Here is a 14,665-nt window from a genome sequence, read left to right on the forward strand (position 1 = left end):
TAATGCAATTCATAGGAAAAGCCCAGCAAGATTTTTTTGTAGATATAGACAAGGTTATTCTAAAATGTATACGAAAAGGCAAAGGAACTAGAACAGCTAAAAGGATTTTGAAAAAGAATAAAGTGGGAGGAATCAGTTTACCAAATTTCAAGACTTATTATAGCTATAGTGATCAAGGACTGTGTGGTACTGGTGGAGTGACAGACACATAGATCAACGGAACAGAATAGAGAACTCAGAAACAGACCCATATAAATACACACAACTGATGTTTTGACAAAGGTAAAAAACCAACTCAATGGAAGAAAGATAGCCTTTTCAAGAAATGGTGCTGGGGCAACTGGACAGTCATACACAAAAAATGAACCCTGACCTAAGTCTCTCATCCTATACAAAAATTAACTCAAAATAGATCACAAACTTAAATATAAAACAGTAGATTTTTTTGTTGTTGTTTTTTTGAGGAAGATTTGTCTGGAGCTAACATCTGTGCCAGTCTTCCTCTATTTTGTGTGTGGGATGCCGCCACAGCATGGCTGATGAATGGATCCGAACCCAGGATCTGCACCCAGGATCCAAACCCGTGAACCCGGGCCACTGAAGTGGAGCTTGCGGAACTTGAACCACTCGGCCACGGGGCCGGCCCCTAAACGAATAAAATTTTTGAAAAAAATAAAATAAAATCTTTGGGATGTAGGGCTTGGCCAAGAGTTCTTAGACTTGACATCAAAAGTTTGACTCATAAAAGGACAAACTGACAACTTGGACTTCATCAAAATTAAAAACTTTTGCTCCACAAAAGATCCTATTAAGAGGATAAAAAGACAAGCTACAGATTAGGAGGAAATATGTGCAAACCACATATCCGACAAAGGACTAGTATCTAGAATGCATAAAGAGGGGCCGGCCCCGTGGCTTAGCAGTTAAGTGCGTGCACTCCGCTACTGGCGGCCTGGGTTCGGATCCCGGGCGCGCACCGATGCACCGCTTGTCTGGCCATGCTGAGGCAGTGTTCCACATACAGCAACTAGAAGGATGTGCAACTATGACATACAACTATCTACTGGGGCTTTGGGGAAAAAGGGAGGAGGATTGGCAATAAATGTTAGCTTAGGGCCGGTCTTCCTCAGCAAAAAAAGAGGAGGATTGGCATGGATGTTAGCTCAGGGCTGATCTTCCTAACAACAACAACAAAAAAGAATGCATAAGGAATTCTCAAAACTCGGGCCGGCCCCGTGGCTTAGCGGTTAAGTGCGCGCGCTCCGCTGTTGGCGGCCCGCGTTCGGATCCTGGGTGCACACCGACGCACCGCTTCTCCGGCCATGCTGAGGCCACGTCCCACATACAGCAACTAGAAGGATGTGCAGCTGTGACAGACAACTATCTACTGGGGCTTTGGGGGAAAAATAAATAAATAAAAATCTTTAAGAATTCTCAAAACTCAACAGAAAAAAGCAAACAATCCTATTAAAAAATTGGCATAAGACATGAAGAAACATCTCACTAAAGAGGATATACAGACAGCAAATAAGCACATGAAAAGATGTTCAACTCATTAGCCATTGGGGAATTGCAAATTAAAACCACAATGAGATATCACTACTATCTTTCAGAATACCTAAAATAAAAAATAGTGACAATACCTAATGCTGGAGAGGATGTGGAGAAACTGTTATCACTCATACATTGCTGGTAGGATTATAAAATGGCATAGCCATTCTGAAAGAGAATTTGGCAATTTCTTACAAAACTAAACTTGGAACTACCATATGACCCAGCAATTGCACTCCTGGGTATTTATTTTGGAGAAATGAAGATTTATATTCACACAGAAATCTGTAAACGAATGTTTATAGTAGCTTTACTCAAATAGCCAAAAACTGGAATCAACCCAGATATCTTTCTACATGTGAATGGTTAAAAAAACTGTGGTACATCCATATTATGGAATATTATTCAGCCATAAAATTGAGCAAACCATTGATATACACAACAACCTGGATGAATCTCCAGAAAATTACACTCAGTGAAAAAAAGCCAATCCCAAAAGGTTATATACAGTATGAATTCATTTATATAATATTCTTGAAATAATAAAATTATAGAAATGGAGAACAGATTAGTGGTTTCCAGAGGTTAAGGAGAAACTAGGGTGGGAAGGAAGTGGGTATGACCATAACAGGGCAACATGAGAGATCCCTGTGGATCTGTATCTGACTGTATTAAGGTAAACATCCTGGTTGAGATATTGTACTATAGTTTTGCAAGATGTTACCAATCAAGAAGACTGGATAAAGTGTACATGAGATCTCTGCATATATTTTTTACAACTGCATGTGACTCTACAATTATCTAAAAATAAAAAGTTAAAACAGGGCCGGCTCCGTGGCTTGGCGGTTGGGTGCGCGCGCTCTGATGCTGGCGGCCCGGGTTCGGATCCCGGGAGCGCCCCGAGGCACCACTTCTCCCTCCAACGCGAGGCCGAGTCCCACGTACAGCAACTAGAAGGATGTGAACCTATGACATGCAACTATCTACTGGGGCTTTGGGGGGAAAAAACTGAATAAATAAAATCTTTAAAAAAAAAAAAAAAAAAAAAAAAAAGTTAAAACAATATATATCTATAAATATATAAACATACGTATAAACAAATAAACGTGTGTATGTGTGTGTATCCCCCAAACTTGGAGAATGTATTTTAAGAAAAGCTTGCTAGGTGATTATGATACACATCCAGATTTGAGAACTACTATTCAAAAGTACCTTTACATTTTTTGATACTGAATCAACAGTTTCATCTATGTTTATGAATGCATTCTCTGAAGAAAACAATAAGAATGATAGAATATGCAAAAATTTTTCAATAAATATATATTTATGAATTATAAGCTAAACAAAAATGTTTATGGCTCTGGCTCTCACACTTTAGATTCTTTTACTATGTGATTTAAAACAATACTGCAGCTATTTATTATAATATTATCACCAAGCGCCATAGATGGTTTTCTACACATTTTGAAACTCAACTATTTAGACCACATTTTGAAAATACTGACGTAGGCTCAGGATAAAGAACAAAACTAGAAATAAATTGTGTTACCAAAGATATTATGAGGAAATGCGTTCTTACTTTTGTCTCTGCTGATCAATCCAGAATTTACAGCTCTTCTTGACAAAGTCACAGCCCATTCCTCGGCCCCAGTCCAACTTCTCTGCCATGCTGTAATTAGCCTTATACCAACTGTGGAAATAATGCAAACAAAGCACTTTTCATTACCGTCATTTTAAAAACAACTCCAGCATACCAATTACAAATCTCAACAATGAGCAAACTGGACCTTAATACAGATGAGCATTTACACACAAAGCCCTGGCTGCCCAGGGATTGGGAGACTTCAGTCTTACGGTGAGGGTACTTCCATATTCGAAAACAAACACAAAAACAAAGCACATTTCCATGTAAATTTTCAAAGATGATAGAAGTCACAGAGTAAAAAGTGGTTAAGGTGTAAGACAAGGAGAGTAAAGGCCAAAGAAACAGAAAGAGAATGAGAGAAAAAGAGAAGGGAGTAAACTGGGGAAGAAAGAGTGGAATTACCAGTTGGCTAGCTTTTTCCTAATCTGATTCAGTTGGTCCTAGTTTCTTGCTTCTTTGGCCTTGAATTTGTGATACTATATCAATACAGGCCTTGCTTGTGACTCAACATTACACCTTTATAATATGACAAATGAATACTATGTCCAATACTTTAAAAATGTTCTAATTTCAGGAAAAAACCCACATTGATTTAGATTCCTGGTAAATTTAATCAAAGGCAAGGAACCTACTTTTATTAGTTTTTTTCTTTATTCTTAATGACAAGATTAATTTACAGAAGTTATAAAATCATACAAAATAGTTTCTTATCTGTTTATATTATATCTTGTCCCTTTAGCATTACCAAAACAGTAAATAAAAACATAGTCTCGAGGGGCCAGCCCGGTGGCGCAAGTGGTTAGGTGCCTGCGCGCGCTCCACTGTGGCGGCCTGGGGTTCGTGGGTTCGGATCCCGGGCGCGCACTGACGCACTGCTTGGCAAGCCATGCTGTGGTGGCATCCCATATAGAGTGGAGGAAGATGGGCACGGATGTTAGCCCAGGGCCAGTCTTCCTCAGCAAAAAGAAGAGGAGGATTGGCAGATGTTAGCACAGGGCTGATCTTCCTCACCAAAAAAAACAAAAAAACATAGGCTCAAAGGCTGGGAGAATGACAAGAATCATCCCTTCACTCCAGCCACCTTCCCACAATATTAAACAAAAGCAGAAATATGCGATATAGCACCTTTCAAACCTCTCCTCTTTCCAAGAACAGAACTTTCACTCAGAGAGAAACTGAATAAATGAATCTTGGCACACCAATATCAAAATGCCTGCAACCTCAGCCACAATGTGAGTTATGTTAACTAGCTAACTTGGTATCATAACGGGTCAAGTTGTCCGGAGAGTAACAGACGCCCCCAATCTTGCACACTAGCAATTATTTCAGCAGTGCCTAGGTTAGGAGGTCCTTCTCCCTATGGATAAAATGTAAAGTAACTAGATTCCCTTGGGAATTACCATATCCAGTCTAGGTTGCTAAATGCAGTCACAGTAATAGTACTACGTTACTCAATCACCAGCTAGGCACTCCAGCTACATTTCTTTAAACCTTCTCGATACCTTTTCTTTGCAGCTCTTCCTGTGTCATAAGTCAACAGTTATTAAACACTTCTTATATGGTAGGCACTTTGCTAAATGCTAAGGCCACAGCAGTGAATAAAAAGACACAGTTCCTGCCCTCATGAAGATTATAATCTAGAGGGGTAGATATTAAAAAAAGTTACAAGGGTGATGAGTACCACAGAGGTTAAGTATAAGATGCTAATAGGAGCACATTAATAGGGAAACCTAAGCTAGTCTAGGGAATTAGGAAAGATTTTTCTGAGGAAGCAACTTTAAACCCAGAAGGACGAGCACAAGTTAACTGAGGGAGCAGGGGGAGCATTAGAAACAGGGTTTCTTAGTGGCATTACTGGACCGTGAGATCAATTTAGTGGATCTTAACATTTCTTTCTCTCTCTTAAAATTAATAGACTAGAAAAAAAGGTCTGCATTGTAGTTAGTAAGGGTAAATATTGTTTCACAAAACTTTGGTTCAGTTTTATATATAATAGCTAATACTTAGTTGGCACTTATAATGTGCCCAACGCTGTACTAAGGGCTTTACATATATTAACTCATTAAAGTCTCACAAAACTCTAAGAAATAGGTATCACTGTTTATCCCTACTTTACCGATGAAGGAACTGAGGCAAAGGGACAGCTAGTAAGTGGTAGAGCTGAGATTTGAATCTAGGGCTTTCAATGTTTGTGTGCTTTTTTAAAAAAAAACTGAGATATAATTCACATACTATAAAATTCACCCTTATAATGTGTACAATTCAATGTTTTTAGTGTCTTCACAAGGTTGTGCAACCATCACCACTGTCTAATTTAAGAAGATTTTTATCACCCCCCAAAAAACTATGTAGCCATCAGCAGTCACTCCCCAGTCCCTGGCAACCACTAATCTACTGTCTGTCTCTATAGATTTGCCTGTTTTGGACATTTCACAGAAATGGCATGTGGTCTTTTGTGTCTGGCTTTTTCCACTTAGCATAAGGTTTTCAAGCTTCATACACGTTATAGCATGCATTAGTACTTCACTCCTTTTTTTTTTTAACAGATTTTATTTTTCAGAGCGGTTTTAGGTTCACAGCAAAACTGAGTGGAAAGAACAGAGTTTCCATACATCCCCTGCCCCACAACTGACAGCGGACCCCACTATCAACAGACTGCAACAGAATGCTGCATTTGTTGCAATCAATGAACCTACAACTGACACATCACAATCACCCAAAGTCTGTAGTTCACATCAGGGTTTACTCTTAGCGCTGTACATTCTACGGCTTTGGACAAATGTATAATGACATATATCCACCATTACATTATCATAGAGAATAATTTCATTGCCCTTAAAATTCTCTCTGCTCTGCCTGTTCACCCCTTCTTCCCCATAACCCCCGACAACCACTGATCTTTTTACTGTCTCCAAAGTTTTGCCTTTTCTAGAACATCATATAGTTGGAATCATACAGTATGTAGCCTTTTCAGATTGGCTTCTTTCATTTAGTAACATATATTTAAGGTTTCTCCATGTCTTTTCATGGCTTGATATCTCGTTTCTTTTTAGCTCTGAATAAGATTCCATTGTCTGGATGTACCACAGTTTATCTATCCATTCACATACTGAAAGACAACTTGGTTGCTCCCAAGTTTTGGCAATTATGAATAAAGCTGCTATAAACATCTATGTACAGGTTTTTGTGTGGACATGTTTTTAATTCATTTGATTAAATATCAAAGAGCACAGTTGCTGGGTTGTTATGGTTAGAGTATGTTTAGTTTTGTAAGAAACTGCTAAACTGTCTTCCAAAGTGGCTGTACCGTTTTGCAGTCTCACCAACAATGAATGAGAGTTCCTGTTGTTCTACACCCTTGTCAGCATTTGGTGTTGTCAGTGTTAGGGATTTTGGCCATTCTAATAGGTGTGTAGTGGCTTTTTGTTGTTTTAATTTGCATTTTCCTTTTGACATATAATGTGGAGCATCTTTTCATATGCTTATTTACCATCTGTATATCTTTTCCGGGGAGGTGTCTGTTCAGATCTTTTGCCCATTTTCTAATTGGGTTGTTCATTTTCATTTTGTCGAGTTTTAAGAGTTCTTTGTATATTTTGGATAACACTCCTTTATTAGATGTGTCTTTTGAAAATATATTCTCCCAGTCTGTAGTTTGTCTTCTCATTGTCTTGATTTCATTCCTTTTCATGGGTGAATAATATTCCATGGTATAGCTATACCACATTTTGTTTATTCATTCATCAGTTGATAGACATTTGGGTTTGTTTCAACTTTTTGGCTATTATGAGTAATGCTGCTATGAATATTCACATATAGGTTTTTGTGTGGACATGTTTTCAATTCTTTTGGACATAGACCTGGGAGTAGAACTGCTGGATGATATGGGAAATCTGTTTAACATTTTGAGGAACTGCCAATCTGTTTTCCAAAGTGGTTGCAACATTTTACATTCTCACCAACAGTGTATAGGGTTGCAGTTTCCCCACATCCTCATTAATACTTGCTATTGTCTTCCCACATCCTCATTAATACTTGCTATTGTCTTTTTGATTATAGCCATCCTAGTGGGTGTGGAGTGGTAATTCATTGTGGTTTTGATTTGCATTTCCCTAAGGACTAACAATGTTGAGAATCATTTCAAGTGCTTATTGGCCACTTGTATATCTTTTTGGGAGAAATATCTACTTTAAATCCTTCACCCATTTTTACATTAAGTTGTCTTTTTTTTTTTTTTAATTTTTTTATTTATTTATTTTTCCCCCAAAGCCCCAGTAGATAGTTGTATGTCATAGTTGCACATCCTTCTAGTTGCTGTATGTGGGACGCGGCCTCAGCATGGCCAGAGAAGCAGTGCGTCGGGGCGAGCCCGGGATCCGAACCCGGGCTGCCAGCATCGGAGTGCACGCATTTAACCGCTAAGCCACGGGGCCGGCCTAAGTTGTCTTTTTATCATTGAGTTGTAAGAGTTCTTTATACAGGCATACCTCATTTTTTTGTACTTTGCAGATATTGCATTTTTATAAGACCCTCCACCAGCAAAAAGATTAAGACTTGCTGAAGACTCAGATGATGGTTAGCATTTTTTAGCAATAAAGTACTTTTTAATTAAGGTATGTACATTGATTTTTAGACATAAAGCTATTGCACACTTAACAGACTATAGTATGGTGTAAACATAACTTTTATATGCAATTGGAAACCAAAAAATTTGTGTGACTCGCTTTATTGCAATATTTGCTTTACTGTGGTGGTCTGGAACCAAACCTGCAATATCTCTGTATATTCTGGATAACAAACCCTTACCAGATAGATGATTTGCAAATGTTTTCTCCCATTTCATGAGTTGTCTTTTCTCTTTTTTGATAGTGTCCTTTGAAGCACAAAGGTTTTTAATTTTGATGAAGTCCAGTTTATCTATTTTCCTTTAGTTGCTTGTGCTTTTGGTGTCATATCTAAGAGATCATTGTCTAATCCAATACAAAGAAGATTTACACCTAGGTTTCCTTCTAAGAGTTTTATAGTTTTAGGTTTTTATATTTAGGCCTTTGATCAATTTTGAGTTAATTTTTGTATATCATGTGTGGTAGGGGTTTATTCTTTTGCATGTGGATATCCAGTTGTCCCAGCACCATTTGTTGAAAATACTACTCTTTCGCCATTAAATGGTCTTGGCACCTTTGTCAACATCTTTGCTCTTAGCCATTATACATGTATGTATGTACTTTAGTCATGATGTATTTCTTACTATGTGAGACACTTTGCCTAAAAAAACTTCTAAAGGATATTTGTGCAGAACGTGGGAAGGCCTTTGGGCCGTAGAAGGGACCACTTAAGATGCAGGAAGACAGATTAAAAAAAGCTACTATTTCCAGGCAAAAGATAATGGTGAGCCTTGATAAAGGCAGTGGTGACCAAAAAAGTAGACAGACTCCAGGGATACAGAAGAGCTAAAAATCAAGCAAGGTTTATGATTGACTGGATGTGAGAGGTGGGGAGAGGGAGCCATCAAGGATCATTCCCAGGTTTCTGGATGGATAAATGATAATGTCTTTTACTGGAAGAAGCAACTTAGTTAATTTACACTGAAGTCTTATGGATTCATGAAAATTAATTTCCATATCTACAATTTAAAAATATTGCCAGACACTTAGGAATATCTGGCCCATGTTGCTGTTGTGTTGCCTCAGAAAAAGGAAATATACTTTAAAGTTCCCCAGTGCCACGATTTCACTAGCAACTCACACACTTCACAGTGCTTCTATATCCCACTGGTATCTTAAAGAAACTAGCATTGTTTGGTTGTTGAACAGAGCAGCAAGACCACTTTTGCTGGCCATTGCTTGCTCAGAGATAAATGGGGAAGAGTTATAATACCACTAAAAGGAATCCAGCATTTTCTTTTCAAAAACATGAATTTCCCAACTCGGTCCACTGAAAATTACGAGAAGTAATGACAACCCAGTAGCAATGAACACATTGCCTAGGTTATGGTTTCTAAAACTCTTCTCCATTAAAAGGAACCAGTGCTCTTTGGAAGATTGGCTGACGCCAGATCTAGGAAAAGGTATGTGCTCATCAGTCTGGTACACCCTGCCATACCAAAAAGCAAGGAAGATATCAAAAACTAATGAGTCTTGTCAAAAGGACTCAGGAGCCTACCAAGAAAAAGACTCCAATTGGAGTCATTTAAAAACAGTATTCTTTACCAGTATGCTTTACCAGAAAGTTCTACTGCTTTAAAAACCCGGAATCTACATATCACCAATTTCATTTACAATTAAAAAAATGTTTAGGGCCGGCCCCGTGGCTTGGTGGTTAAGTGAGCGCGCTCCACTGCTGGCGACCCGGGTTCGGATCCCGGGCTCACACTGACGCGCTGCTTCTCTGGCCATGCTGAGGCCGCGTCCCACATGCAGCAACTAGAAGGATGTGCAGCTATGACACACAACTATCTACTGGGGCTTTGGGGGGAAAAAATAAATAAATAAAATCTTTAAAAAAAAAAAATGTTTAGATTAGTCTTTCCTTCATTTTAGCAGGGCCTCTACTTATTATAAAATAAATCTTATAATGCCAGGGATTTTGTTCTGTTCTTACTATACCTCAGGGCCTCAAATATTTACAGAATATGAATGAATGGAGTTGGGTACAGGTAATGGATAGCTAACTGCACAAAATTCAAAGAATAAGCATATTTTACTTCAGTGTAAAATGTCAGTATTTTCTTAAGCTAATATTCATTTCATCTTAATATTAATCCTAACATTCATTTTTTTTTTTTTTTTGTGAGGAAGATCAGCCCTGAGCTAACATCCATGCTAATCCTCCTCTTTTTTGCTGAGGATGACCGGCCCTGAGCTAACATCTATTGCCAATCCTCCTCCTTTTTTTTTTCCCCAAAGCCCCAGTAGATAGTTGTATGTCGTAGTTGCACATCCTTCTAGTTGCTGTATGTGGGACGCGGCCTCAGCATGGCTGGAGAAGCGCTGCGTCGGTGTGTGCCCAGGATCCGAACCCGGGCCGCTAGTAGCGGAGCGTGCACACTTAACCACTAAGCCACCGGGCCGGCCCTTAACATTCATTTTATTTTAATAAATAATTCACACAATGTTCTCACAGCTGTCTTACCCAGTGTCCTCCATTAACGCCAGAGTGATTCGAGACAGGACTCGGTTCTGAGTGTGAGAACCAGTCATTGCTTCATTCTGAAAATCACCAACAGAGTTTAATTAGAAGACTGGACTCCTCGCAACTCCCAATAATTTCTGTGATTACTTTAGTGTATATTTAAATGTCTCAAGTGTGAGACATTTAACTTAAAATAGTGACAAAATATTCACTTAAAATAGTGAAATACAGAAGCCTTCTCTAAATGACAAGATTGAAGCTTAAAATGAAATCTACTTTCTGCCTCAAATGTCTATAACGTGTATAATTTCCCTGCAGTGGTAGACAACCAGCATTTAGAACTCTGATGAAAATGAAGATAAATATATGGAAATAAAAATACTGTAAAACTATTACACTATCTAGGCAAAGTAAAGGGAGTGGTTGAGACAGTTACCCACAAAATATTGGGAGGGGAATACTTGCCTGAATTACAAGAAAATGCATTTATAACCTTCAACTTCGTGATCACAGAAATATACATTAATATTCAAAACAAGTGTCATAGAATCAATAGGATCAAAGGAGGTTGCATGAAGGACCTAAATATCATCAAGGTCTACTATCTACCCAGTGTTTTAATTCATATCATTAAATTCCTACCAGGAGGTCACCTAATGGTAGGGACTTCATTGTCTTTTAGGAAGCATATTCCAAATTTGGGCAACTCTGATCATTCTTCGAATCCTTATGTTGAACACTCGATGGTTATCTCAAGTACTTTAATGTCATCTTTTAAAAAAAATAGTTCAAGGACACAAAGTTGATTTCAGAGAAAGATGGCAGTTAATGAAATTACTACTCCCAAATCTTCTACTGAACGTAAATAAATATTCCTTTCTGGCCAATCTACCACTTTCTAAAGGGAATCACTTGAGAAAATTGCTTAAGGAAAATAAAGAAGCTGAAATTTCCATGGGAGAAATAAGTGTATATGTCTTCCATAAGTTTCCATCACTGTTACTTTGTGGTCATCTAGATAAGAACAGTTAGCACAAGCATTAATTCCACTCTTTTCATAATTTTGCTAATTTGGGTCATGATGTATGTAAGCTGCAACTATCTAAATGTTCTAAACAGACCTCTAAAAATAAAAATATATGTATATACCCTTTGACCCAAAATTCCACTTCCAGGGTTTTATCCTTTCTCTTTCTGTGAAACAAATCTGACCTTGAGTTAACTTTCTGGTTCTGTTCCCTTGGAAACCTAATAAAGGGGGAATGCACTTAAGGAAAAAAGACCTCCTGATATTCTTCTGGACTTGGGATTACAATAAATGAACATGAATACCTGTTGGTACGCCACAGTTTGGGACTTCTCTGTGTGCAGTGACTCTTATGGGTATTTCCCTTACAGGGATCTGGAAGTTATATCAATGGAACTGTTCAAAAAGATATTGGTTCTTATTGGGGACATGATACTTCTAAGCCAGGCTGGTTCTTTCACCCCTCTGTTATGGTCTTGTGCTCCTGTATTTGAGTTGGAGCGGGAGGGAGACAGGCACGGGTGATAGCCCCTAGACTGCCGTGTAGAGCACAAAAGAAACGCCTGACTGCCATGCTGGCATGCTGTGCTGTCTTTCTTGTATCGTTCTAAGTGAATTTTTTGTCAGTGTGGCCTGTTTAGGTCTTGTGAGTTTGACTGATTCTTTAGTTGAAACTCAGAACACCCACTGGAGCATCACTCCTGGAAGGCATTGCAGATATAAATAGATTGCTTATTATATTTTTTAAATAAAAAATGTAAAACATAGTTGTTCATTAACTCAGGACTGTTTTATATTCATATAACACTATGTAGCTGTTAAAAAATGACTAGATGTGGGGCTGGCCTGGTGGCACAGTGGTTAAGTGCGCGCACTCCACTTTGGCGGCTCGGGGTTCGCAGGTTTCGATCCTGGGAGACAACGACGCACCGCTTGACAAGCCATGCTGTGGCAGCGTCCCATATAAAGTGGAGGAAGATGGGCACAAATGTTAGCCCAGGGCCAATCTGCCTCAGCAAAAAGAGGAGGATTGGCATCAGATGTTAGCTCAGGGCTAATCTTACTCACAAAAGAAAAAGAAAAGAAAATGAGTAGATTCAAGTAGTCTATTCTACTAAAGTATATGTTTCTGTAATGTGAATGAGCATATGTGAGACTGGTAAATAAGGGAATGACATCAGTATAACATGGAATTGCGTTATTTCATAATGATTTTTCTCTGGATTTTAATGTGTGGGTTTTTTGTTTTTTGTTTTGTTTTGTGAGGAAGATTAGCCCTGAGCTGACATCCCATGCCAAGACTACTCTTTTTGCTAAGGAAGATTGGCCCTGGGTTAACATTCGTGCCCATCTTCCTCTACTTTATATGGGACGCCGCCACAGCATGGCTTGACAAGTGGTGTGTAGGTGGGCGCCTGGCATCCGAAACTGCGAACCCCAGGCCGCCGAAGCAGAGCGCGTAAACTTAACCACTATGCCGCCAGACTGGTCCCTGGATTTTAATGTTTTGTGCAATGGAGCAATAGCAGCTAAATACACTAAGACAGCTGAACACAGCAACAGAGGAATGCTGTACTGTTGCCTACTCACTCCATGCTCTTCCACTTAGCTTAGCATGGCCACAGGCTCTGTCTTAGAAGTGCTAATTGCCTGGTTCTCTCTAATCTCTGTACATTTTACTCTTGTCCCCATTACTCACATTTATAGTCTCCCATCCAGCTACCATTGCTTTTTGTTGTTGTTGCTGTTTAAGGTAAAGAAATACTACAGTAAATATAAGAGTTAATTTATTGGAAATATGATGTCTTTTTAAACTGAACCAGTACTTCTTCTTTTTCTTTTTTTTTTTGGTGAGGAAGATTAGCCCTGAGCTAACATCTGTTGCCCTTCCTCCTCTTTTTGCTGAGGAAGATTGGCCCTGGGCTAACATCTGTGCCCATCAGGGCCTGCCTGGTGGCATAGTGGTTAAGTTGGCACGCTCTGCTTTGGTGGCCTGGGGCTTGCAGGTTTGAATCCTGGGCGTGGACCTACACACCACTTATCAAGTCATGCTGTGGTTGTGTCCCACATATAAAATAGAGGAAGACTGGCACAGATGTTAGCTCAGAGCCAATCTTCCTCACCAAAAAAAACCAACCAAACAAACAAACAAAACAAAAAAAGACATCTGTGCCCATCTTCCTCTACTTTATACGTAGGACGCCTGCCACAGCACAGCTTGATAAGTGGTGCATAGGTCCACACCCGGGATCCGAACCTGTGAACCCCGGGCCACTGAAGCAGAGCACGTGAACTTAACTGCTATGCCACCAGGTCAGCTCCTTGAGCTAGTACTTTTATTATGACTTATTGCTTCTCTCAGTGCTCTAGTATTTGTTTTTCCCATAAACCTTGTTATTTTTAGTGTTTGATTTTGAAGAAAGAGGTATTTTTGGAAAGCATACATTGCATTACAGGAGAAGCACCTGTACTACTGCCGTGAAAAGATGTCTAATATATATCAGTAAGTGAAAAAAGTTGCATAAATGTATGAACCTATTTAAAAAAAAACAAACAACTGTGTGTGTCAGTATGTGTACCTATCTCTACCTAACTCTATCTACTTACCTATCTATCTATCTATCTATAAAACATTTCTGGGAGGATATATCAAAAACTTAAATAGTGATTACATCTGGAAAGTAGATCTGAAGAGGTGAAGGGGAAAAGGGATTTTTAAATTTTTTACTTTATTACCTATTATACTGTTTAAATAACTTGAGTAAGAATTACTTTTATTAAAGAATAAATATGTCTAGTAAAATTTTAAAATAAACTAACCTCTAATAACCGCTTTTCCCAATGGTTGAGCTCAGTGCCCATACCACCTTGATTTTCCAGTTCCATTCCCTCCAGAATTGGACAGTTAAAATGTTTTCGTGCTTCATCCTAAGAATCATAAAAAAAAAAAAACTCTACAAAAGTACAATAAGATAATGGCAAACTCTTTATCACATTGGAAATAATAAAGTAGCCACTGAATAATTACTTTGAGAAGACAGAACGTCTTTAAGAAATATGGGTTTTAATATAATTAAATATTTTGATACTGTCACATTCTTTTTTGCTAGTAAATTACAATTTGTGTTAATCTTTTCCCTCTATTTGAAGATTTTGACTTGAAGTCACATATATTTCAAAAAAGTTATAGATTAACATGATTGACACTTGTAACTTTGGTGTCAAAAACAATTTTAATGCAGGTACAAACTGTTCTTATTATGGATCTAGTCTTCATAGGAAAAATAAGTTGTTCATCAGAATACAGTTTT

General features: G+C 38.5%; 1 protein-coding gene across 3 annotated transcripts in view; it reads right to left on the bottom strand.

Moving 5' to 3' along the window:
- LMLN (leishmanolysin like peptidase) overlaps nucleotides 1-14,665 on the bottom strand; it is a 107,725-nt gene that overhangs the window by 48,663 nt on the left and 44,397 nt on the right. For all 3 annotated transcript variants that reach the window (XM_087439749.1, XM_087439751.1, XM_004424513.3), the window contains exons 10-12: nucleotides 14,175-14,282; nucleotides 10,328-10,404; nucleotides 3,131-3,241 (exon numbers count right to left, since the gene is read on the bottom strand). In XM_087439749.1, coding sequence (XP_087295875.1) covers nucleotides 3,131-3,241; nucleotides 10,328-10,404; nucleotides 14,175-14,282 — 296 coding nt within the window. The remainder of the gene's footprint in view (nucleotides 1-3,130; nucleotides 3,242-10,327; nucleotides 10,405-14,174; nucleotides 14,283-14,665) is intronic.

Source organism: Ceratotherium simum, chromosome 15 (genome assembly GCF_057802395.1).
Source record: "Ceratotherium simum simum isolate JZ-2026a chromosome 15, ASM5780239v1, whole genome shotgun sequence".
Lineage (NCBI taxonomy): Eukaryota > Metazoa > Chordata > Mammalia > Perissodactyla > Rhinocerotidae > Ceratotherium > Ceratotherium simum.